We start from the raw sequence: 26,168 nt of genomic DNA on the forward strand, positions 1-26,168 counted from the left end.
TGTATTATATCTAACGTTATTGGAAAGTTTCAAGCTAACGTTTTAATATTTTAAGCTCAATTTAATCTATTTCTAAAACAGCAATGCCCGTTTCTCATCAGGGTTTGTATAGGCGTAATCATGGACTCAATATCATGACATAATAACATTGCAATTTCCTCGTTCGAAAGTTCATTTTCGAACTGCGGAAGTAATACATTCACTGAATTGGTTTTAAATAAGCTTAATTCAACATTTAGGCACCAAACAATAAAATCCCTATTTTCCCCCAAATTATATTTTTGTGAACACTATACATTCCCCACAATCTAGGTCATGGTGTCGGGGTATCTTTCAAGTATTCATAAATAACGATCTCAATCAGATAATGTTAATGTAAACGATTTACTATAACTGCCAACAGTTTCAGGGCATCATTTTGTTGCTATTAAGTTTGATAAACCATGGAGGCATATGTTTGGTCTACATTAAATATATTGCCATCTATTAAAGCTCAGGTACAGACATAACATTTCGATACCTAATATTTGATTTTTTTTAATGTAAATTTGTTTTTAAATATATTAAGAATCACGACGAAAAAACATTAAACATTTGTGGATATGCGGTGGGCATGCTTTTGACATAGCGCGAAAACAAAATTATTTAAACTTATATTTCTAGTTTAGTCATCCACACACATACATTTTCGCCAAACCGTTTATTTTTCATTATTTAAAAAAAATTCTCTGTATTTACATTTGTGTACAAAAGAATAGGGAGGATTGAATTTCACTAAAAAATTAATAGTCATTAGTTGGTTAGAGCGCAGGCGCGTAAAACTACCATCATGTCTTTGTCAACATGTCCTTTTTTGGAAAGGCGTATAAGTCCATGACCAATGAAAAGCAAGCTTAGTAGTGTATTTAATGTTATCTTGGGTACACTTAAGCCAGTCTCTCTTCAGGCCTAATCATGTTGTTTGCATTGGTAATTGTTTCGTGTCTTCCTTGTTTTGTTTTGTCCGCACCCACAGCAGGGCGGTAAGTTAATTTTCTTTGTTGAGATAATTACTTACTTATTTAGTTTATATTATAATTATGAGAACAGAAACTTGAATACAATTTAACTTCATTCAGTAATTTGTAAATATTTAATTTGTGTTTTGTTTCTAAACTAATGTTCCAATTCTCTTATTGGGTTGTATTTATTATTAATTAAGAAACAAATAAAATACAGTCTTAATAATCAGCGTTTATATTATAATTATGAGAACAGAACCTTGTATACAATTTAACTTCATTCAGTAATTTGTAAATATTTAATTTGTGTTTTGTTTCTAAACTAATATTCCAATTCTCCTATTGGTTTGTATTTATTATTAATTAAGAAACAAATAAAATACAGTCTTAATAATCAGCGTAAAACAACTGTCTTTTAGTGACAATGTCTGTAGTCAAAAAGTGTCCGTTCTGCATACACGCCGAGTTTCCTATTCCGTCTCTTATCAAACTAAGAGCAGCACGAAGTGTGGAGCTTTTGGTTGGGATCGCTGTAGAACATACAGGTAACATAACGCATTACTAATGTACAAATAATAAAGGAAAGACCAAAACAAGCTTAGACCAGTTGTTACAACTCCCTGGTTAAACCATATACAGTTTAGTAAATGGTTTTTCGTGCAGGGTATCCTTCCTTGACAAATATTTATTTCACAAATGCAATTTATGCTACAATATTCGCATTATTTTTTTCCCTGTGCTGGTGACCTCCCAGATTACTAGCCTGTTGTCCATACATCCAGAACATCAATTTTGTATTCTTTTTAGCCCAAGCCATCGAGTGGTGCAATCATGATAATGACGTAGGCATTTTTGTAGCAGACTTATAACATTAAAATTTAAAGTTACTGGGAGTAATCCCATTTTCAACGTCATTGGTTAACGCGCCTGGAACAGAATCCCAAAACTGAGGCGAAGACTCTAGTGTGGAAATGCACAATGAATACATGATGTAATTATTCATAGTTCCCTGGTGATCATCGCAGATCAAATTCCCTCAATGATCTTATTCCCGTACCCCACTCCTGGACAACCACTCCTTATAGTTGTCCGGATGGTAGTTGTCTTTAGAGTCCCTTCAATTTTATAAACGTGTGTTTATATATTACCAAATCTTATTATCTTTAAAGTCGTCGCTACAACGTAGCATATCGTTCACAGCAGTATACAGTATATTCAACAAATTACTTCTGTTGTACTGGTTGGGCTGAGGATCAATCTAGAGGTTGTACGATCCGTAAGTTTTGGGGTTTTTTCTAAATAATTTGATATAACGACACCGTATTAACTTCCCATTAGTAATGGTAGGTGAGGCAAATTTGACGTGTAAGCAAAAATGTTTTAAATAAACCATGATTGTCTCGCGAGTACAAGTGAAATCTGAGAGAATGATGTTAGTTAGCATGCTTGCTTTTTCACAAGAGAAGGGATAGAAAGAATCCTATTAGGTTGTCTCATCAGTATCATTCCCGGCCCGGCCGCAATGCACCCCGGCTCAATGCGACTGCTTTTTGTTCTTAATCTTACTACTGAAAAAAATCAATTATACATAACAATGGTCAACTGTTATTCTTTAGCAACATGTTCACCGAGTTGCGGCGCTGGCGGAAGATGCGTTTCTCCAAACAAATGTTCTTGCTCCACTGGTTTTCAAGGACGAAAGTGTGATAGTAAGTTTTTAAGTAAAATATATTGCTTGATTATGACAAGAAGTCGTAGCTTTTACTACTTTATCGTGGCGCCGAGAAACGAACAGTATCGTTAGTTTTACGTTGAATGTAGGCCTAAATTTGTTTAAATCACGCACTCCTCATTAACGATTAAAACACCCATACTTTTTCAGACATTAACGAATGTTTAGTCAACAATGGTGGTTGTTCCGATGAGTGTGTGGACACTAGAGGAAGTTACTATTGCCAATGTTTTACAGGATACGTAGAGACATCGGACGGAAACTGTGAAGGTAAGATTAAACAGCTAATATTGTTATTATCACTATTATACAGTATTATAACATTAATTACAATTCGTTACAGCTAACTGTAGCCCACCATGTATTCACGGAACGTGTACATCTCCTGACCACTGCACATGTGATGGAGACTACGTCGGAGAGTCGTGTGACGATCGTAAGTAGGCTACTTCTCCATGTTTATGCGGCAAAACATAATGCGTAAGCAACATAATTTCTTAAGCTTGGTTCACACTTGTACGCAACGCAACGGCGTAGACTAAGTGTGCTGACCAATCACACGACGCGATGGGTCATTTACACTGTCGCTTGTGATTGGTCAACTCACTTGCGTGTTGCGCCTACCTAGTTGCATGCAAGTGGGAAACAAGCTTTAGTGGTTGTAGTGGGTAGCTCCGCATTATTCGCCATTTTCTTTCTCGAATTATAAACTCGGATCAAAGGTTTGCGGAGAAATAAAATGACAGCATATCTAAATAACTAGCAAGATCATCTTAACCAAGCTTAAATTCATTTAAGCTTGGTTAATTACCACTTGGACGCAGCGCAAGTGAGTTGACCAATCACAATTGCGAAAGTTCGGGCGAATCATACAGCACAAGTTGCGCACTTGCGTTGCGTCCAGGTTGGAACTAAACTTTTATATTAAATTGATCTTTTATCAGTAAATGAATGTTGGTCCAACAATGGCGGATGTGCACACATGTGTAACAACTTTCATGGCGGATTTGAATGTGAATGCTTTTCTGGATATGAACTTTCCCAACTTACCGAATGTCTACGTAAGTTCAACTTTTGCTTACTAAGATCTAGACACTCCAATACGAAGTTTTTAGCGTAAACTCGTTTAGGTTTATTTAGGCTTATTTATATTATTCATTTATTTCAAATTTATTCATTTTTTAAAGGGGTTTTGGGTCTAAACCTTTTGCTTAGGCCTACAGCTTAACCACATTCACAACTTCAAATAATTTTGTATGTACTTTGTATTTAATATTTAAAAAATATAATTACTTATGTAGACTTTTAATCTGAGATTGTGAATAAAGTTATATATACAAGGTGGTGTTGATACGTGAGCAGACGGTAATTATGGACAACATGTCTTCTAGCTCATAAACCGTAATGCTTGTAGTGATCTGACGACTGGCCCTGATACCACTAATTTTAATTTTCTTGATGGTTTTCACAATTTCTCTTTTTTATAGCCATTTGTGAGCCTGAATGCCAGAACAACGGCCTTTGCTCGGGGCCGAACGTCTGCGATTGTCCCGATACCTATAAAGGCGATAGATGTGAAACAGGTAAACAGGCTTATTACAAGTTTACAATTTGTTGTAAAAAAAGCAATAATTATGAATTAATAGAATGAAAACCTAAAGAGGACTCGTTTTTTCTAAAGTATAGTTGTGTTCAAATGGATCAACATATTTTATACTACTAACTTTGTCATAGTCCCTACCCCAGGTGTCAGTGCATTCCGCTAACCGATTCCATTGTTATAACGTATTATCAACAGATGTCGATGAATGTTTAGTAAACAACGGCGGTTGTGATCATTCTTGTGAAAATCAGCCTGGAACTTTTAGATGCTCTTGTCGGGATGGGTTCATTGGAACGAATATATGCACAGGTAATAATAAACGACTACACATTAGTGGTTTCTTTTGACTCCTTCTGTGGCCAGCCTTTCATCAAAACAGTACCCTTAAGCTCTGTCTACACTATCAAACGTATGTGATGTGCCCATATATCGACATGATGATGTTATATTACTACCATATTTTGGCATATCAATTCCATATTTAGGCACATGACACTTTTTTTCGTCAAACTAGTTTGAAAAAAAAGAAGTAAAAAAAGTAATGGTGCGTTGTATACATACAGTCCACTATTGAGTGTCATTCCTTATCATGTATTGTTATTTTAGATATTGATGAGTGTTCTTTCGCTAACTGTCACAACTGTACAAACTCTGCTGGTAGTTTTGAATGTCGATGCAAAACGGGATATGAAGTTCATGATTTATACAACTGTAAAGGTAGGGATTTGAACTGCGACTAACTACCAGTACGTGACCTTCCGTACGAGCGTTCCTAGAATCGCACGCGAAATTATTTTACAGACTACAAAATGACACGGAATGCACCCAAAACGAACCCAAAAAGAAGAATTTTCGTTCGGAAAAAATCCGGTACGTAAGGTGGAAATTACTAATTTAAGTTATATTATCTTCCATTAGATGTCGATGAATGTGCTATTGATACGGCAGGATGTGGCCAAAATTGTTCCAACTCAATCGGTAGCTTCAGCTGTGATTGTAAAAATGGATGGACACTTGATCCTGACAAAAAGGGATGCACAGGTACGGGAAATCAAATGTTACTATGCTTATCCACAGGAAGCTTTTTCATTACCTCACCAGAATGTCAGTATTATTATCCTTTGAAGTGATGAAAAGAAAACTGAGATCGAGCAAACACACACTATTGCACATTCCAAGTTAGAAAACATAACTGGGGAGATCGGACATTCAGTACTGTTTGGCCTAGGCTCTGTAACAATCTGCCTTTACATCGCTTCTAAAAACTCACTTTTTCTGATTTCTTTTTTTGACAGCGCTATGAGCAATGCTCGTTGGAATGGCCCTTTAAAAATGGAACGATCGATGGTAAACTATGTTAAAATTATTTTTAATTTGTCAAAACAGCAAATCCTTGTGTTGAAATCGGTGAACCATTTGGTGGAAAACGCACATGCAGTGGATTTACAACTGGTGAAACGTGTGCCTTTGAGTGTGAAAGAGATCACATCTTATTGGGTTCTGCCAGTAGAGAATGCTTATCGGATGGTGTGTGGTCTGGTCAAGTAACTCAATGTAAAGGTTTGTATTTTTAATTCAGTATTTAATAAAATCACTGTAGGCCTTCTGTGAGGAAAATGATCTTCTTGTCGTAATCGAACTCGTTGCCTTGATTATGTCGACACGTCAGTGTCACCCTGTTGGTTTTGAGTAAAAACATAACGAGCATTAGTTTTTCATTAATCAGTGGAGAAAATAAAACCGTTCAAAGTGATATGTATAATCCATATATATACCATAGTACAACATATCATATGAATGTATTTATAAATGCTTACAGAGATTTTATGTCCTGAGGTATCACCACCCTCTAATGGATATATTCAGTTTCCATGTGAAAATCAAGCTGGTAGTAGCTGTCGGTTTGGCTGTGATGTCGGCTACTTCTTAGAAGAAAACATTGTCGCACAATGTTTATTGTCGGGAAAATGGAATAGCACTTTTCCTAAATGTATCGGTAAGGCACTTACTGTACTAACATAGTTTTTTGATTGGGTTATTGATAGAGTTTTTTGAATATTAATCAATATTAAGGAATGGTGGTAAATAAAAATGTAATCACTACTCTCATCTAGGAGAACGTTTCTTTAGAACCACACTACTGTAAAAAGAACAGTTTGACAATTCACATAAACTAAATACATATTCTTTAATTTATGTTTTAGAAACCCAAGTGTGCTTACCATCTCCCTGTGTAAACGGTGCTTGTCGGGTAGCACAAAATGAAATAGGATACATATGCGACTGCTCTGGGACTGGTTACACTGGAGCACAATGTGCTCAAGGACTTGTGACAACGCCTGATTGGCCGGACGTTTTCGTAGGAGGTGTTTACAATGTGACGTTTATTGCTAAGCCAAAGCATTCCCTCGATTTAACTATTCGCACAGATCCCGACGGCGTGATTATTGACCCAGACAAACTCTCATTTACTTCAAAATTAAATGCTTTGACAGTTTCTGTTCGTGGAGTTAAACATGGTTTTGTAAAAATATCATATGTCTTGAGAGGAAAAGAAGCGCCTAAATTTCATATACCAGACGGCGAGGACATCTTCGTGTTGCAGACTAATGTAAACAAGAGCTTCCCACTGGGATATAATCTACCGACAGGTTGTTTTGCACTATCGGATCAGTCTACATGCGCTGGCCTAAATTATAGATCTACAGACGAATGGAAGACGAGCAACATTGCTGCGGACACTAATGGCATTGTCTCACTTAAAACAGACACGTTTGAGCTGCCTCTCAGTCTTGTTGGACAAGAAATCACCAGCAGTTCGACGAAGACAGTAGCACCAAATAACAAATGTCTACAAAAAGATGTACCATTTGATAATGTTCAACACTTCGTTCAGTTTAATTCATTGTATCGCAATTACACACGTGCACTTGAACATGTTTTTCCTGATTGGATAACGTTTATATCTGTTGATATAAATCCAATGAATGCTAAAACATCTACTTCAACATTGAGTCTTCGTGGGAGTGAGGTGAAGTCATTAGAATGGTGTTCATCTGCACCTGTTGACAATGACGGTCACTACTCAGTCTTCTTGCTTTCCAAGGTAGACATGATCATTGGTGGTAGACTTGTGTCTTTACCTGTACCACCGTTCAAAGGAAAGTACTGCTTTGTTGTAGGTGTTTGTGAATTGGCATCTAGAACTGTAATAATGGTATTTCCAGAAGGATCAAGAAATGTTTTAAGTTACATCAGAAATGTAAATCTTAATGGTGATCTTGAAGTTGATGTCAATTTCCTGATGTTAAATTTAAATGCTAAGGAGAAAATTAGCATATTAGCCAATTTACAATACTCATACTACATCAACAAACATGTTCCTGCAAGAGTTGAAGGCAGTGGAGATGCGCATATTTCTCTCGAGGATGTAACACATGTACGTATGACGTTTCATTTCTAAGACTTAATCAAGCCTAGACATGTTAGATAGATCTTTTTAGCTCTCCCTTGTGGTGTATAATCATTACCAACAAATTAAATCGGAATGGATTTTAGATTAGTAAATAAAATGTAAATTTAAAAACAAATCATTTTGAAATGGCCTATATATTTCCAAAGAAAAATGGAAATTGTTAATATATTGTTTTTAAAATTAATTTATTTGAAAAACTTTGCTTATTAATATTGTATTCATTTACCAGTTATTTAGTCATCTATTTGTACAACGTTGGGAGTTGAAACAATTTGGAAACTCCAAAATTAGCCTATACTGGAAAATGCTTGGTGAAGACGTAGAACTGAATTTCATCTCCAATCAGGGGAATAGACCAATATTAAATTGTAGCATGGGTGGTAAGTTTGTATACTGACAATTTCTCTTGTGAATTTCCTGTAGAAACAACTTCTCATTTAACTGATATATAGTAGGCATACTCTTAAACATCTTTTACCGTCTTAGGTTGTTAATCTTTTGACGATAATCTACTTTTGTGATTTAAATGTTCCATTATGTACTCATAAATATCATCTTAAAGCTACTTTGCTATCTGATTGTTTATAGTTGATGGATTACTATCGTCTGAACGAGGCATAAAGATGGAATCATCAACGTCATTTGGAGTTTTTGACAACACACCATTTTTTAGATTGCTTAAAACAAGCGACGAATCAGTAGTAGAGGTGTTTGTGGATTACGACTTGTCACCAAAGCTTGACATTCCATCAGATCTTAACACGATTACTGCGATTATCCGTGATCTACAAACGGTATTACTACCTCAATTAAATAGGCTACCCATACACCTTCGTACTATTGGATATGATGCCTTGTATTTGAATTTACAGTCTGCTTCCACTGCTTTGGGCATTACCATACACAATTATTTCACAGAATTAACTCGTCAAGATCTGAAACTGATCGCAAACTCTCTGGCTGAATTACGTATGCAGTGTAAACGGACTTTAGTTACTCTTTGGAGCGTTAATGATGAACTGATCATTGATCCAAATCTAACTGATTTGAGAACGTTTGCATTTAATGTAACCTCCAGATTAGAAAATCTCAGCACTAAAGTTCTTCTTGAAGTTCAGAATGTTTTTGCAGATGAAAGTATGTCGGGATCTGGCTTCCGATTGACCTCTGAAGTATGTTTGTCGTCGCAGATGTGTTTTCCGTCGATAAAAGTAGACATTGTGAATTCAATTACAGATTGCTTAGCGCTTCAACCGATTAACCAAGCCACGCCTACGATCTGTTTAACCGGAGAGTACTCCAATATTGAAAACATCAATCAATTCATCAGTATCCCGGCTGGTTCAAATTTGAATTTAACATTTGAATCCAACAATGATAATTGGCATGGTAACATACCAGTGTACATAAAACTCCTTGGAATCGAACAAGAGACAGTGATGTACCTGACTGCGATGGAGACTCGTTTTACTTTTTCTGGTAAACTTTGGGGCTCATTTGACATGATTGGCAATGCTACTTCTAGATTGAGTTCGTTTGAATCGATGATACTATTTGTAAATGGTGAAATTTCAGCTGATGGTCCATCAACACTAGGACGAATCGTCAAAGAAAAGATTATCTCCTTTTCTAAAAAATCAGTTGATGATAGTGAACGAAGACTAAGTCAGGCTTCTAAGAAGGTCGAATTAGCAAAATCAAAATTACAAAGTGCCTTGAATGAAGAACCTGTACAGAACGCCACTGTTGATAAAGCTAAAGATAAACATGATTCTGCAGAGAAAGAAGTGGAGGTGGGAAATCTTGAAGTTGAAAAAGCACGCACACTGCTTGAAAACAAACGTGACGATACAAAGAAGTTAGAAGAACAATTAAACAGCGTATGTAAAGTAGATAAATGCAATGGAGTATGTTTCCCAGGAAGTAAAATTGTCACTAAAACAGAAGATGTTTATGCATTTGTACCATACGAATGTTGCAGTGAAAGAGATGTATCAAAAGTTGTTACTGAGACAACAAGCTGTTGCTGGATTTGTTATATCCCAACACCAGTCAAGTCTTTCAGCTTGAATCCAATTAAAATCGTCACTGCCGCTTACAGATTTTATACTGGTAACTATCGACAGGGAGCAAAAGATTTAATAACTTCTGTGGAAAAGAGCAGCCGAGTATCAGTTTCAAAGGGCGAATGTTGTGAAGATTGTGAAAAGGCAGTTTCTATAACTGTTACGTTTGAGTCATGCAGTACCTGTGCCAATTACGAGGTTATTGGTCAAATAGAGAAGTTAGAGACAGAAGCAGTTCCATGCAATGTACAACTTCCTGATGCTAATTGCGTACGACAAAATGAAGAATGCCGAAAAAAACGAAATCGAATATTTGATCAAATAAAGAAAATAGCTCCTGACATCGCAGTGCCAATTGAAAACGTTGACAAGGCTGTCTTACGTGCGTCAATTGCGGAAGCAGAATTACATGTAGCATTAATCGAACTCGACGATGCATTAAACCAGCAAAAAGAAGTATCAGACAGGGTTTTGGCTTTACAGAAACATCTTGATAATGCTCAACAGGCATTGAACAAAATACGTACAGATGTTCAAGCTGCCCTAGTTATAAAACAACACCAAATTGATGGATCAATTGAAAAAAGTTTAAAAATAAAGGAAATTAAATTTAATATTGATATATCTGGAGAAGATACTTCAGTAATTCCTTTAGTATTTTATATGTCACTATCATCGACTCCTGTACAGGTTCAAATATTCATCGATGCCAATAACCTGGATTATACAATTGAAAAAGCTGCACTTTTTATTACTGAAGAATTGTTTGGTGATATAACAAGATCGATTAGAAGGAAAAGAGGAGTGGGCAGCCGAAGACTTGGACTACGTAAGAATCGTGACACAACTAATATCATTCATCAACCGCCTATTGAAATGGTTAAATATAATGTGGTAAACAATTCACTAGACCTCAATATAACCAGTGAACTTTTACGTGATCAACGCGTCGTTCAGAACGAAAACAGGTGCAAAGAATTCAATGATATTCTTGGATTTATCGAGCATTCATTTGAAACATTGTTAGAGATCGTAGACATGACTAACATTGCTGAAATACAATCTATAAACAAAGAAGAAGAGTTTCACAGTGAATATATGTACAATCTGTCAGTATCAACATCACCAAATGGTATTAGTAATAGCTCAGCATTACTGTATTTTAACCTAACTGTGGAAGATTTAGAAGAAACTAATACAACATATTTAATTGATGTTCAGCAAGGCGCTTTATCACAAGTTATTGATTCTGCAAAAATTAAAGCAGAAAATACGAAATTATTACTTGCGGTTGATGTGATTACTAAATGGGAAATTGTAATGGACATGTATACTAGTAACTCTAGTGGTCTGACTGAATGTGAAGGGTTCTATGATTGCTTAACAACTGAATTGATATCTTTGATGCATTTGTCAGAGGATCGACATTCTTACCAGAATACTGTTGCACTTGATAGTTATGTAGCAACGTTTCTGAATAGTACTATTTCAAGTATCGATGAGGCCAAGTTAGGCGGAGTGGTTGTTTTAAGTCAAGTTACCTTTCTCAAAGACAACAACGATGTGTGTTTAGAAGTGCCTGTTATTTCTCAGCATCCTAAACCAAATATCACAACAATCGAAGGAGGAAATATCACTTTGACATGTCAAGCTACTGGTAGGCCTTCCCCAACATTCAGTTGGACGTTTAATGGTCAACCACTGGATGGCAAATATTCCAACTTGCTACATCTAGAACAGGTAAACTCGTCTACTGCTGGTACTTACGTTTGTCAGGCTAGCAATGCAGTGACGTCAGTTTCATCTCTACAGTGTGACGTCAGGGTTGAGTTTGCACCATTGATTACGGAGCATCCGGCAGACACAACGATTGAATATGGTAATATCGAAGGCGCTTTCTTAACTTGTCAAGCATTTGCTCAACCACTAGCAGACTACCAATGGTACTTCCAGGCTTCGTCGTCATCAGATATGGAAGCAATTCCAGGTCAGAATAGCTCGAGTATAGAGATATTAAGCCCAGAATTTAACCAAGACGGATGGTACACGTGTGAAGCCTGGAACGAACATGGACGACAGTTGTCCGATCCTGCTAGACTTCACGTTCTTGGAATATCAATGCCGGAGTTCTCTAGTCCTATCACTATTCATCTTTATCGAGCTGATTTCAATTCAACGGAAAAACATATGTCATTGGAAGGAGCTATTGCAAATGTCACTGATATCAACGAATTCGAACCTCTGAATTATCAAGAATTGGATTCAAACGGAAAAAGCTTTCTTACTCGGATTAGATTCGAAATAAAAAGTACCAATGCAACATCGATTGATATGACACAAGCAAGTCGGAATGAATCGGCATATCAGGTTAAACACAAAATCGAACGTGTTCTTGCCAAAGTTGCTGAACTACAATCGTTATTGACGCCAGGTGAACAATTTGAACATCGTGGTTATATAGTTGAAGTTACGGAGTTTAAAACAAACGTGAATGGTCCAATCTGTCCCAACACTCAATATGCGCACTCTGATGGATATATTTGTGGTAAGTCTGAATCTTTAAAGTACGCAATCACTTTATAAACAATCTTTACGGACAAATATCACAATTGAGGAAAATTATTTAGCACCCTGTAAGATTTGTTAGGCTAAACTCAGTACAGTAGTAATTTCGCATGACAATAGGAATCAAAGACTCTAAAAAAAAAATAATCTAAAACCTAAACATAAAATAATCAGGAGTTCCTATTGAAAGACCTTTTGGTTAAGATATCTTAGGTCTTAGTTTTCGAAACACCCAGACCACAATCCTTTCAAGAATCTATTCTAACATTTTATTTTTTTATATTTTTCCCCTGCAGTAAACTGTCCTCCTGGGTCGTATCGTGGAAATGATTACCTGCCAGCAGTCTGTCAGCTGTGTCCAAAAGGCTTTTATCAGCCAAAGGAAGGCCAGATGGAATGCTTGAAGTGTAATGGTTACACTAACACTGATATTGGATCAAACATCTGTAATCGACAACCTCGTAAGTCTACCATTTGCTACAGTATGTTTACACATTGTTTTCTCAGATTTAGAATTAAATACAGTGTTTCAATCAGTTTGTCTAAATGCATAATATTTAAAGAGTACAATTACTAATATTTCTGACAGGTTGTATTTAATAGATAAATTGAAACTGAATTAAATAAATTTCAATCCAATGTAACTAACATTTTGATTGTATATTATTCCCAAAGCTTCTGGTAACATGCCTGGCAACCCCACTGACAAACAGGTAAATTGTTTGTAATTGTTGTTCCTTTTTTTGGATTTACTTAGTGTAGATGATGTAATAATACAGATTTGGTTAAAGCATACTATTTAGTGGCATACGATTGGCATATGATTAAGACAGTATCACAACCATGAAATACTTATGCAAAATTCATTCTTGCTGGCTTGAGATAATGTTGTGGGCCTCAATGTGCCAAAGTACTTCTTGTCCTTATGTTAAATTCATTTTTCTTTAAGGGTCAAAATGTTTGGATCTACGCAGTTGGAGGTGCTGGAGGAGGCTTTGTTTGTTTACTGTTTGTTGTCGTGTTTACCAACAGTTTAAAATAACATACTGTGTATACCATGGTAAATGGACTACTGTATAATATACAAACCTAGCTATATCTTTGAAATAGTCAATAATGCACATATTCATATAATCATCAATAATTTTATATCTATAACCCGATTGTTGATGATTAAACTTCACACAAATAAGAACCTCAGTTCCTGTGGGGCTCTGGTTTATGGGGCTACTGTACCGTCTTCAATAAGGATAGAAGAAATGTGAAAATTAATAAAAAATAATATATAGTCCTGTCAATTGGTATTAAACCCTATCAAAAATTTAGAATGTATTATCTAGAATACCGTAGCACAGTACCCTCCCACATTATTATAGAAGAAAAGATGTATTTGACTACAAACAAATAAAATGTTTTTGAGGCAATAACACAAAAAAGCAGTAATTTTTTTCCGTATTTGTTTTATCAAATCACTCAAGGGAAAAGAAAGAATTAAGTACAAACATTTTCTTACAGTAAATGTTAAGTACAGCTGAGTAAGTATAAAGGAATGACTTCAGTTTGACTTGTTATATAATATTACCAACAGAACCAGAGTGTATCCTTCCAATTGATTGGTTAATTCTGTATCATGTGACATTTTATCTTGTTTCGAATACATGGCAGCTTTTTGTTTAAAAAAAAATAGAAAATTGTGCAGACACAACATGCTTAAGAATAAACCTGTGGTGTGCGCCCTCTCTGATCTCAGTGGCCAAAATCGAGCAGTGGCGTATTTTTCAATAGCCTCTCATCTAACGTTTGATACTGACGAAAGAAGCTGACTAAATTCAATAAAAGTTTACTTTATAACAGCGAACGGGAATGGGAATATATTTTTATCGTTGAAAACTTGATTGTCCTTTCTTCCTCAAGTCATTTCAAAATAAATACTTTGTTGTTTTTGTATACTATAATTTATAATATACAAAATGTTTTAATAATAGATACATTAAGCAGGTATGTCCTGTAGCACAAACTCTTGTAAGATTCTAAGCACATGATTAGCATCCTCTGACATTGCAGAGCAGTCAACGTTGGTGTGTTTCAAAAGAACTGCACAGTTTCCACATTTCTTTAAGAAAATAAATGCCCTAGAAGAACAAAGGGAAGCAAAAAGTGGCTCAATTTGGGGATCGGGACAACAAGTATGCATAAGATCAGCAGCTTGAAAGGGTAAGTTTGAACAGATGCCTTAAAAGAACAAAAGGAAGCAAAATAGGCTCAATTTGGGGATCCGAACCACAAGTATGCCAAAATTCATAAGATCACCGTCATATAAAAACATGGATAAAATGTATATACTAAATCTATGCCTACACTATCAAACTTTACGTGACAACAAAATGTGATGTGTCCATATATGTACGTATTGTCATATCACTACCATATTTGGGCACATCACACTTTTTTTGTCACAATAGTTTGATAGTGTAGACAGAGCTTAAGACATAAAAAATGTAACTACTGTACTGCATTTATGTTCAATAGAAACAACCAAAGAACTATTCAGACCAGAATTCTAATATTCTACAAGAAAAAGACTTGAAATTGAGTTCAGAGAAAATTAATGATTTCTTACGATGTGTGGCATAGAAGAAGTTGGTTCAAAAGGTGGACATCTGTTTGGGTTAGGGAAACAATTGTTATACAGTAGATAAGAGTGTAAGGTAAATTAGCAGCCTCAGCATGTAGTAACTATTTCTAGTTGTTTCAAAGTATCAAACAAACAAACTTTTTTCAGTTCTTGAGTACGTAAGTAAGTCCGTAAGTCCAATATTCCTTGAATGTGATTTTTGTCAAATGGAATAAATAAGATATGAACACAATTTTGAGATGACAGAAGAAAAATGTACACAAAATAACCCATATCCTTACCTGTAGAGAGCATAATGGTCCGACTCTGCCTGCCTTACGAGGCGTTTTAATAAGTTCATATCTTGAATAACTCTAAGTTTATAGCTCTCAATCACTTGGCGACTGTAGGCTGGGTTGCTGTTGCATGCATCCAGTAGTGTATTCATCCATTCTTTACAAAAGTCATTTTCAACTAAAACATAATTCATGAACAGAATTGTTATAAGAATAATAAGTGATTGGTATAGTTTTGTCAGGGCACTATTGAAAAGTATTTGCCCTACTCTCAGACACTAAAGTACATTTGAGAATGTTTGTGAATGAAAAAGTAGTGTTTTTGGTGACTGTGAAATGCAAGATGTATGTACGCTTTGAGACTATTGCATTATAAATACAAATCCGCTTTCAAGCAGTCAGAAAAGCAATATGCAAGTTCTTGTAGCACTGAATTCCAAGAAATGGTTCATTGCTCATGACGCTGTAAACACTTTTCAACTACATGCTTCTCCCCTAAGGGTCATGTCATGTCAGTGCAGTCACTTTAAGGCGCTCTCTCTCATCTGTCCACAACACAGTGGCTGTGTGTGAACTAGTACACCGGAGTAACCTCCTACTCGCCTCAAAAGATGTACTAGGTTCTTTAAAGTGCATACGAGCAATGTGTTTGTACACTGCAGGACCTATGGTTTATAGTCCTTATCTGAGAAGACTTGTTCCACTACCAAAACCATGGAGCTAGTGTGCTGCAAACCGTTGTCGATGTCATGGATATGGGCCGCACGACCGCTCACTCTTATTAATCATACCTGAATTGTCAAAGGTAATGGTATCTTCTTTAATGTACATCTTCACCGCTTTGTCTGCTTTGAGGTCAAAGACCTTTGAACTTGCTTCGTCAAAGTCAATAAGACTAGGCTCAGATGAGGAATCCTGATGACCGCTACCTCGGTCATTAGCTTGTAGAAGAAGGTCAGAAAGGCTACAACAATGCATAAATCTGAAAAAAAGAAAATATAATTAAATTATTGAACAAACATTTAGGCAGTGAATCTTACAAAAAGAACACATTTTAAATAACATTTTGCTTACAGACATTCATTTACATTTTCGTAATTTAAATGGTAATCAAACATTATTAAATTATTATGGTAATATTTTGTCAAGTTTGTAATCAAATAAAATAAAAGCATACATTTGCATAATGTAATTATATACAGCAAAGAAAATTGATATGCGTTAGTAATTTACAGCATATGCATAGAGAAAAACCATATAATACAAATGTCCCTAACGCAACAAATGTTTAAATATATAATAATAATAATAAATGAAAACTTATATAGCGCCGGTATCCTCCACCCATGTGGCGCTCATGGCGCTTTGTGCATTAACAACGTGCGAGAACATCAGCGAATAGCGACGTCTTTAGGTTGGTCTTGAAACTGTTTAGACTAGTCGAGCATTTAACTGTTGCTGGTAAGCTGTTCCATACACTTGCGGCCGCAACGTAAAAAGATCTCTGACCCCACTGATTTTTCGCTCTACGCCCTTGAAGAAGGTTTTGTGACAATGATCGTAGGCCTCTGCGGGATGATTCGTAACGATCCACAAGGTCAGATAAATAAGCAGGAGCACTGTCATTTAGGATCTTGAATACAAACAACGCAAGTTTGTACTTAATACGTTGTTGAACAGGCAACCAATGCAAATCCATCAGGACAGGAGTTATGTGAGCGTTTGATTTTGTATAAGTTACAATTCTAGCTGCCATATTTTGCAAGCGCTGCAAACGTTGTATTTGAGATTTTGGTATGCCAAACAACAAGGCATTACCAATGTCAATTTTAGAAGTGACAAATGAGTGTACAATCAATTCAGCTGTTTTCTTGTTAAGATTACCGCGAATACGACCAAGGTTCCTAATCGATATGCATGCTGCTTTGGATACAGTTGTTATTTGTGCTTCCATAGTGAGATTACTATCCAGCATGATTCCCAGATTCCGGACCACCGATGAGGGAGCGATGTTAGAGTTTCCGATTCTGATATGTGTGATGTTGATTTTGGAGATGTTACATTTAGACCCGACGATAATAAACTCTGTCTTTCCATCATTCAACTTTAGGTAATTTGTTGTCATCCAATTGCGAACATCTTCTATACAGGCTTCCATCTTACTGATTGCTGCAGCAACATCCCTTTGCACTGGATTTACTGACACATAAATCTGTGTATCATCTGCATAGAAATGGAAATGTAGACTGTGTTTGCGAATAATGTCACCAAGGGGAAGCGTATAAATGGAAAACTGGCCAGGCCCAATTACTGACCCATGTGGTACACCATATTCCAGGCAAGCTTCATCTGAGAATGCATCATTGATACAGACTAGCTGACGTCTTCCTGTAAGATATGACTGGAACCAGTTAAGAGCAACACCATTTATGCCAATGCGATTTTTCAGACGGGTTATCAGTCTTTGGTGATCAACTGTATCAAACGCTGCTGACAAATCCAACAACACCAATAGCGTTATTTTCCCATCATTCATTCCTTGTAACAAATCATTCTGTACCTTTAAAAGGGAACTCTCCGTGCTATGACATGCACGATATGCCGACTGGTAATTCTCATTTAAATTATGCTTTTGAAGATATGGAGTAATACGTGATGTCACTACACGCTCCAGAGTCTTTCCAAGAAAAGAAAGATTCGACACCGGGCGGTAATTTTTCAGCGTGTTATGATCCAAGTTTTGCTTTTTTATTAAAGGACGAACGTGAGCAATTTTCAGTTCATCTGGCACTATGCCGGTATTAAGAGAATGGTTAATGATTTCCGTTATTATTGGAACGACTGCGTCTATACACTTCTTCAGTATAGAAGTAGGAACTGGATCTAACCTGCATGATTTTGTTGGTGATTTCATCAGAATGTTGCGGATCTCATCTTGAGATGCTGGTGTAAATGTTGTGAGATGCTGATGGACAGCTGTCACAGGCTCATTAAATGACATGTCATCAATCTTGAAGTCGTCTCTGATGATCTTGATCTTGTCTGTGAAAAACTGACAGAACCTGTTCGCAAGATCTATCAGAAAGACTATCTGGGAGAGGTGATACCTGGCGATGATGAAGGAGTTGGTTAACAATTTTAAAAAGTCCTTTCTGATCTGCTGCATGTTCTTCACACAAGCCAATGTAGTAGTTGGCCTTTGCCTTTCTTACCATGGAATTTACATTCCTCTTCTGTGCAATGTAAGCTTGACGATCTATTTCCAGATGAGAGATTCTCCATTTCTTTTCAAGCTTACGCTTTTCGATGGATTTAGTGATTACGGGTGGCTTCTTGATAAGGAGATTACATGTGATTGCATAGTGATCTGATATACCATCAATGACATTAAGGTTTCATCTGCATCATTTGGCATATCCACATGGATGTTAAAGTCTCCAACGAATAGTATGGGAGCCGGCTTCAATACATAGTGATCAACCAAAGTTGAGAATTCTTCAGTGAAAACATTTAGACTGCAACCCGTTGATTTACTTTGAGGTCGATATACTGCTACGAGGAAAACTGAGGATGCATTGCTGACTATTTCCACATTTAGCAGTTCAAATGATTTTGGTAATAATCCCGTGTCATAACATTTAACCGCTATGCTTTCCTTGTAAAGAAGTGCAACTCCACCACCTCTTTTAGTACCAGCACGGGGAGCATGTTTGAGAGAGTATCCGTTGGGTGTAATATTTCCTATAACTGATGTGTCTTCTGGTTTAAGCCACGTTTCCGAAAGGGCAACAACATCCAGATTATGTTCGATAACGAAATCCACAAATTCTGTTGTTTTGTTCCGAACGGATCTTGTATTAATACTGCAAAATTTAATATTGTTTTTAGATAAGAGAGAGTTTGATGATAAGTCCGGAAATGATAGATTGTTTTTAGTGTGTTTGTCACGCCCAGCTCTTGTACCACGCCTGGTTTTTCTTTTTGGCCTCCTTGGTAATAGGTGGATACTACAGCTACTGGAGTTCAACTTAAAAGATTGTATAATTAAGCAAGATTCTTCAAGAAGTTCACAACTGTTATTGTTGTTGGTTACACAGCCCTGTAAACCATGAAGAAACTCAGAGCTATAGCTAATTAGCATGACAACAGCAGGTCTTCAAGCATGAGGTGTACAAGGTCATTTACATAACAATATGCACAGTCAGATTGAAAGTACAGGGCTAGCTTCCCACTGATGCTAGTAGACCATTGTTCTTGGGCAGTGATGAGTTTGAATTAAAACAATAAAGGCACAAGCAGGGCCTAGCTGAACTTCAGGAAACAACAAGAAAAACAACTGCGATTTACTCCAAGATACGATTATTTCCACATAAGAAATTTGTGAATATATGGTGCTCAATTTGCTATTCCAGCATCCAGTAAAACTTATTTGATGAAAAAAACCATCTGCAAACAGATACGAAGTTGTTATGCACAGAGCAATATAGAGCCGCCACATGGGCGCTGCAACACTCCTCTTTTTTATATATATATATATATACATATTTATGTAAATAATATGCACATACCTCTTTATTTCTAACTCGGTGACTTTATCATCACATTCAATTTCTACTTTTGAATTTGAAATAGTCTAGACAAAAAAAAGAAAAATATAATATGTATGGATATAATTACCGAAGTGCACTGGCTGACTGAGATTTCAGTCATATGACTTAATCTCTGTCTACACTATCAAACTAGTTTGAAAAAAAAGTGTAATGTGCCCCAATATGGTAGTGATATGCACAAATATGGTAGTGATATGACATCATCGTGGCCATATATGGGCATTTTTTTGTCACATCAAGCTTTAGGTGCACATTGCGGATCTAGAATCAACTCAAATTTTATCGTGGAAGCACATCTAAATTTCCTGGCATACACACAATGAATTAATGTGACGTACAAATGTTGGACACACTTGTATTGTGCTTATATGGACTTGTATTGTACTTATATGGACTTGTATTGTACTTATATGGACTTGTATTGTACTTATATGGACTTGTATTGTACTTATATGGACTTGTATTGTACTTATATGGACTTGTATTGTACTTATATGGACTTGTATTGTACTTCTATGAACTTGTATTGTACTTCTATGAACTTTTATTGTACTTATATGGACTTGTATTGTACTTATATAATTTTATTAACTTAAATGGACTTGTATTGTACTTGTATTGTAATTTAAGAACTTGTATTGTACTTATATTGAATTTTATTGTACTTAAAATGGACCTGAAATGGACTTTCGATTTTCAAGAAATTCACACATGTTATTTAAATGTATCAAATTAACACAAGTCCATACAAATAAAAACAAAATGTATAGTATTTTGAGAAAAAACGAAATTTTAAGATACCTTGGTAAATTAGCGAAAATTACTCATGCCATTGCAATATTCTATTTCAACGGCCGTCGGGAGCATCTATATTCACGACGTCACATATACACACGACGATATCGAGAGCGTATATATGCCGCCCGATAGTCCGTGAATGATCGACGGCCTGGAAAGATACGCGAAGCGTTCACACTAATACTAATTTATTCAATATATAATGTTGTTGAAATATAGTGCCCTAAAATGTACTTTGTTTCCGAATTTAGAAGGCCTAGGCCTACCTCCCAGACCTTTACTAGGCCTAGACCTAGGCCCCAGCGCGCGGAGTCGATCCACCACCCACCCATATGCGAGGCTCCGTTTCATGTGCATCCAAAGCGATATCAACAACTTGCTGCTCATTGTCAAGCCAAAGTAAAATATGAATCAAATTCGTTTTCGAACTGCCTGATTCGTGACAAATAATTATCTCATATTACTAATTTAATTCTGGTAAACTAAAAACTAAAGAAACTAACACATTTCAGCAGTATAAATTACGAACGATATACACAATACACGAACGGAAAAATATGGATACGCATCATTGCACACGGCGCTGTATCCCGGACAACGTTGCCAGGCTAACGTCCGGATTGCCAGAAAAAAACCGTTGATTTGGAGATTTTAAATCGTCATTTACTCGATGAATAACCGTTTATACGGTAATAATTTTATCTAAAAAAATTCTAAATACGTTTCTGCAAAAGCACAAGCATTTTTTAGAAAATACTCCATAGATTTCAAGAGTTATAGCCAAAAAACTGCAAATTGTCCATTGGAGGGATAGGAATATATTCGCAAAGTGACGTCACCTGCGAATTTTTTTGATTTTCAAATGGGGCTTTCCCCAATAGGGCGAATTTATATTTTGTAACAATATACATTCTAGCAACACCTAATAGCCCCCAAAACATCATTCTAAAATGAAAAAAATCGAAAATCCATTTCAGGTCCATTTTAAGGAATTAATTGAAACTAGATTTAATTCGTCACTATGACGAATTATAGGTTATATGCATTGATTAAAATAAAGATAATTGATTTGTAAAAGATATATTGATTGATTGATTTTCTCAGAATCTTTAATTATTTATAATATATGCTAGGATCTTGCTAACGCAAATACAATAGCCGGTATCGCAATCCGATCAAAGATCCCTCTGCGTATAATGTCATAAACCACATTTGTTAAATAATAATAAAGACCTAAGTTTTTTTTTATCTAGATTTCATTATAAATCATGTGTATAATCTATACACTAAGAAATAAAATTGAACAAACAATACAACTAATAAAAAAAAATCTTATTTCGTTTCGTTACCCAAGGTGAGGCTCGATCTCGGTACCTTGAATGCTATAGACACGAGCACAGACCACCGAGCCATACACAACTTACTAAAACATGTAGAAAGATTCCTCCGTGTATTTACTATTCAGTAGCCACTTTGGTGCAGATAGATTATTACATACCGCAATGAATTATAATTTATTACTATGATGACATCTTTAAAAATTTAAAAAAAATGATGCACTGTCAAACTATATACTTTTAACTTTAATATATGAACTTCTTAAGAAAGAAAGTTAATGTTAAGTTTGTTATTTCGGCCTAAGAAAATGTCAAAATTTGTTTGATTGTCGAAATTAATTTTTTTTAATTCAATATGCAATTAATGATGACTTAATCAACTTTTGTTCTCTTAATTTGATAATAAATCATACATATGATACATACACTTCAAGAAAATGAAATAAAAAATAGGTGTTCCCCAGCATTCTGACGATATATATTAATTTTAAAATTTAGCATATTTTCACTATTTTGTTAACTTATACGTGCGTAGCCTGTCACTTTTGACGTGCTTGTATAAACGCAATTTCGAGTTGAAAAGTGAATCAAATATGATGATATTATTAAAGAAAGGTTGTAAAAAAGCAAAAAGAGTGCGCATTAACGTTTAACGCGCAGTGCGCGTGCAAAATTCTGCGCACTCGTGGCAATTTTTTAAACGCTTAAAATTGCCTGAAACGTACTCTAATTTCATCGAAAATAAATTTTGACAATTTTAAAACTTTTAAGCGCGCGTACGCATGCGTTATATGCGCTACGCACGTAATTTTATTGCCATATGATGAAATATGACCTGAAATTTATGAGTACCAAATTTTGTTTAAAAGTGATTCATGCTTGTGTGAAGATATGATTACAAACGTGATTTCATTAAATCGCGCGTAGACCGCGTAATTTATGATTGCGCACCGTGAAAACATAACCACATCGATTCCTGGCCATAAGGAATATACTCTGAAAAATTGACTTAGCTAGATGAAACTGATGGCAAGATAATTCACGGACAAAATAGTGCTAAGGAAAGAATAAATAAATAAATAAATAAAGATCCTGACAGAATCAAGAGGTTATATGCATATCATGCATATAACCTAATAAACCCTTTTTATTTTAACCCACCTCATGTAACAGTATTGAGAGTTGACTGCTTAGTTTCTTGATAGACCTGGTTATATATTGCACTGCTTGTTCATACCATTTAGACATGTAAATTTGGACCTTGTCAACCGCTTTCATCTACAAGTAAAAATACATACAGATATTAACAACTTGTCAAGCCTAACCAACGGAAATAAAATGTTTATATCATATATTTCTATTTACTGTGGTATGAATTATTATGGCTTTTTAAAAATCTGTGATGTAAAATAGACTTTTATTTTCAAACAAAGTGTATTTTAAAAGAGAGCGTCATAGAGGAGCGAGCACAACCAGAAGATTGTATTGTCATACAACTGTCAATACTTACCTCACTATCTAACATTGGTAGAAGTTCTTCACTATAGGAATCCAAATCTACACGAAACGTGAACAAATTTGTTAAGGTAGTAAGTCAGGTTAGTTGAATAAACAAAAAACATTTTCATGGTGTTCAGCGAATTAAGTGGCCAAGCGGTTAAAGCAGGGACACTGACTGTAATCTATAGTAAAAAAAGATTTAAGGCTCTCCTCTCATCCCTGTTGGTGGAACAAGTTTCTTGGATAACAACTTAAAAAAACGGTCAATTGTACAATTTGGCTTTGGTAAAGAGTATGAAATTTATTTAGTTATGTAAAACATATCTATACAGGATAAAAACATATCAGGTATAGATATAGCACCTGTTTTACATATGGTCCTCAGTTTAGTATGAACGGTTCTATTCTTAAACACTACACCCATTTCACAAATTTGTATCCGGCCACTGAAACAAAATCCAATCTCAGTGTGTGCATAGCTTTAATATTATGTTCTATAAAGGATATAAATCCAAACTATCTTCAGCTGTTGCTAGGAAACAGACGACATACTCTTCAGATGGGTACATAGATGACTCACTGTCTGCTACATGTTCATCATTTAATTCTCTTAGATGATAATAATAGCATTGAAGTTTCTCTTCACTATAAAGAAGAGACATAGACATGGGATTTGATTAGATAAATTATACTACAGCAACAAACAAGTATTATTATAATAAATCTATGTCAACAAAGGGTGTTATTTATAAAATGTTACTGATGTAAGTAATCAGTTGTTATTCAAAATGAAAAAGAAATTTTGATTTTGCGATGACAAGGACCAGGTAACGACCTTGGATCCTGCTATCACAGACATTCAGATTTCAACCGTTTTTGGCTGTAAAGTCATATTGAAAAAAAATGGAAATCAATTTTACAGAACTGGGCAAAATCTAATACAAAAAGCATAATTTACATATGTTCCATGTCAAATCAAGTTCCTGTTATTCACACAAAGCAATTTTCGTAAGTATGACAAACATATCACAGTAAAAATAGTTTTCCATTTTGTCCAAAGAGACCAAATAAGCTCAAAGTGCTTTAACACTGGTTCACACCAGGAAATAAAACATTATAAAAAATGCGGATCAAGGTTTATAGACAGTTGATCATTCTAGAAAATTCAAATGTTTCTTACTCTAGATGAAAATCTGTCACGTCTCCAATTCCACTAAACACTGTTCCCTTGGACAATCTTGTTGCAATAAATCCTCTCAACATTGTCTCTTGTTCTGCTTCTAGGTTTGTAGTTATAACAGACAGACTGTAACAAAATAGTTTCAACAGTAAGTATGTTATGTTTTTTATACTGAATATGTTAAAATACTGAATAAGTTTGAATAAAGCATATTACACCTGAAATCGCTGTTAAACATGGCTTCTCTTTGTAAAAATTCAGACGCTCCATCGTCATGTTCATCAGTGATTGAGGAAGTGTCATTTCCTGTGGACCTGCGAAATAAATATATAGTCTTGGCTAGGTGCTATAAAAATATGGAAGTACTATAATATAGTCTATAGGCATGCCATAGAATAGGTAAATTATTTTCTATCAACATGATTGCATCTTAACATAGCGTTTATTGACACGGTGTGCCTAGTTCAAAAGGCGTACAGTCAAATTTGTTTCCAATGCATTGGACACCCCCGGTTGACCATATCAATTGTGAATAGGATACGACAATGGCTGGATCCTACTGCCGCCGGGCGAATATTATTGATGATGATGATGATGCCTATCCCTACTAGTACTACTAGGCCTGGAAGATCGGATAGACTATATAAGCCTCCCCATGTCTAGGCTAGGTCCGCAGACAGGGTCAGTCATGCAGGGGGCTGTCTGATGTCTAGTAGGCCTAGTACCTACCTAGCCTAGCCTATACTCCCTAGAGACTACTAGGCCTAGAGCTATCTAGCCTAGCCTAGTTAGGCCTAGCCCTAGGCTAGGCCTAGCTAGGCCTCTAGAAGTTTATATTCATACAATAATACATTTTATAACATTAAAACGAAACGTAATTGTACCTATTTGTATGATACGTGTACAGAGCAAAATAATGCTTCTCGGCATTTGTGCTTTCGGACATGATTTTATATTTATGATGGGGAATTTGTTCATCAACGAAAAAAACACACGACACCTGTTTTTTTGTGTTGCATGGCCTCCTCCTCCTCGCTCTAATTTATTTTCTTCACAAAGAGCGCCCCCATCGTTTCTAAAAGTTCCCTTCCTCTACTATCTACAACCACCCAATTATAATCCAAAACTACTTAGTACTAGGCCTATATTAAAATGATTATTTTCTTCAAAGCTCCACATCAATCGCAGTGGAGAACTTTCCATGATAAATAAGAAATGTTAGGACAGTTTATATCGAGGAAATGAATCCATCCTCGCAAAAAAAAAAGCAATTATACATAAATCTATTGTATGTAGGCCTACATTTTAGGCCTAACTTTAGTTATGCTAAATAGTAAGATATTTTATTAGAATTTATCATGACACACAAATCATTATTTATGTATTGAGAT

The 26,168-nt window shown here is 35.6% G+C and overlaps 2 protein-coding genes across 2 annotated transcripts; one reads left to right on the forward strand and one right to left on the reverse strand.

Annotated features, from left to right (window-relative positions):
* The first annotated feature begins 954 nt into the window (after positions 1-954).
* Positions 955-13,878, forward strand: LOC144839207 (uncharacterized). Its single transcript, XM_078694522.1, has 19 exons — positions 955-1,022; positions 1,421-1,546; positions 2,171-2,277; positions 2,618-2,710; positions 2,884-3,003; positions 3,077-3,169; positions 3,678-3,794; positions 4,221-4,316; positions 4,532-4,645; positions 4,943-5,053; positions 5,255-5,377; positions 5,723-5,896; positions 6,156-6,332; positions 6,541-7,775; positions 8,041-8,191; positions 8,400-12,422; positions 12,739-12,903; positions 13,118-13,155; positions 13,392-13,878. The coding sequence occupies exons 1-19, from the start codon at positions 955-957 to the stop codon at positions 13,482-13,484; spliced, it is 7,224 nt and encodes a 2,407-aa protein (XP_078550648.1). The 3' UTR covers positions 13,485-13,878.
* LOC144841357 (protein Njmu-R1-like) lies at positions 13,111-25,803 on the reverse strand. Its single transcript, XM_078697677.1, has 10 exons — positions 25,662-25,803; positions 24,996-25,091; positions 24,778-24,903; positions 24,105-24,242; positions 23,608-23,665; positions 23,259-23,375; positions 19,921-19,985; positions 16,144-16,334; positions 15,359-15,530; positions 13,111-14,574 (listed from the first exon to the last, which is right to left on the reverse strand). Exons 1-10 carry the CDS (start codon positions 25,721-25,723, stop codon positions 14,433-14,435), a joined length of 1,167 nt encoding a protein of 388 aa, XP_078553803.1. The 5' UTR covers positions 25,724-25,803; the 3' UTR covers positions 13,111-14,432.
* Positions 25,804-26,168: the final 365 nt, after the last annotated feature.

Source organism: Antedon bifida, chromosome 4 (genome assembly GCF_963402885.1).
Source record: "Antedon bifida chromosome 4, ecAntBifi1.1, whole genome shotgun sequence".
Lineage (NCBI taxonomy): Eukaryota > Metazoa > Echinodermata > Crinoidea > Comatulida > Antedonidae > Antedon > Antedon bifida.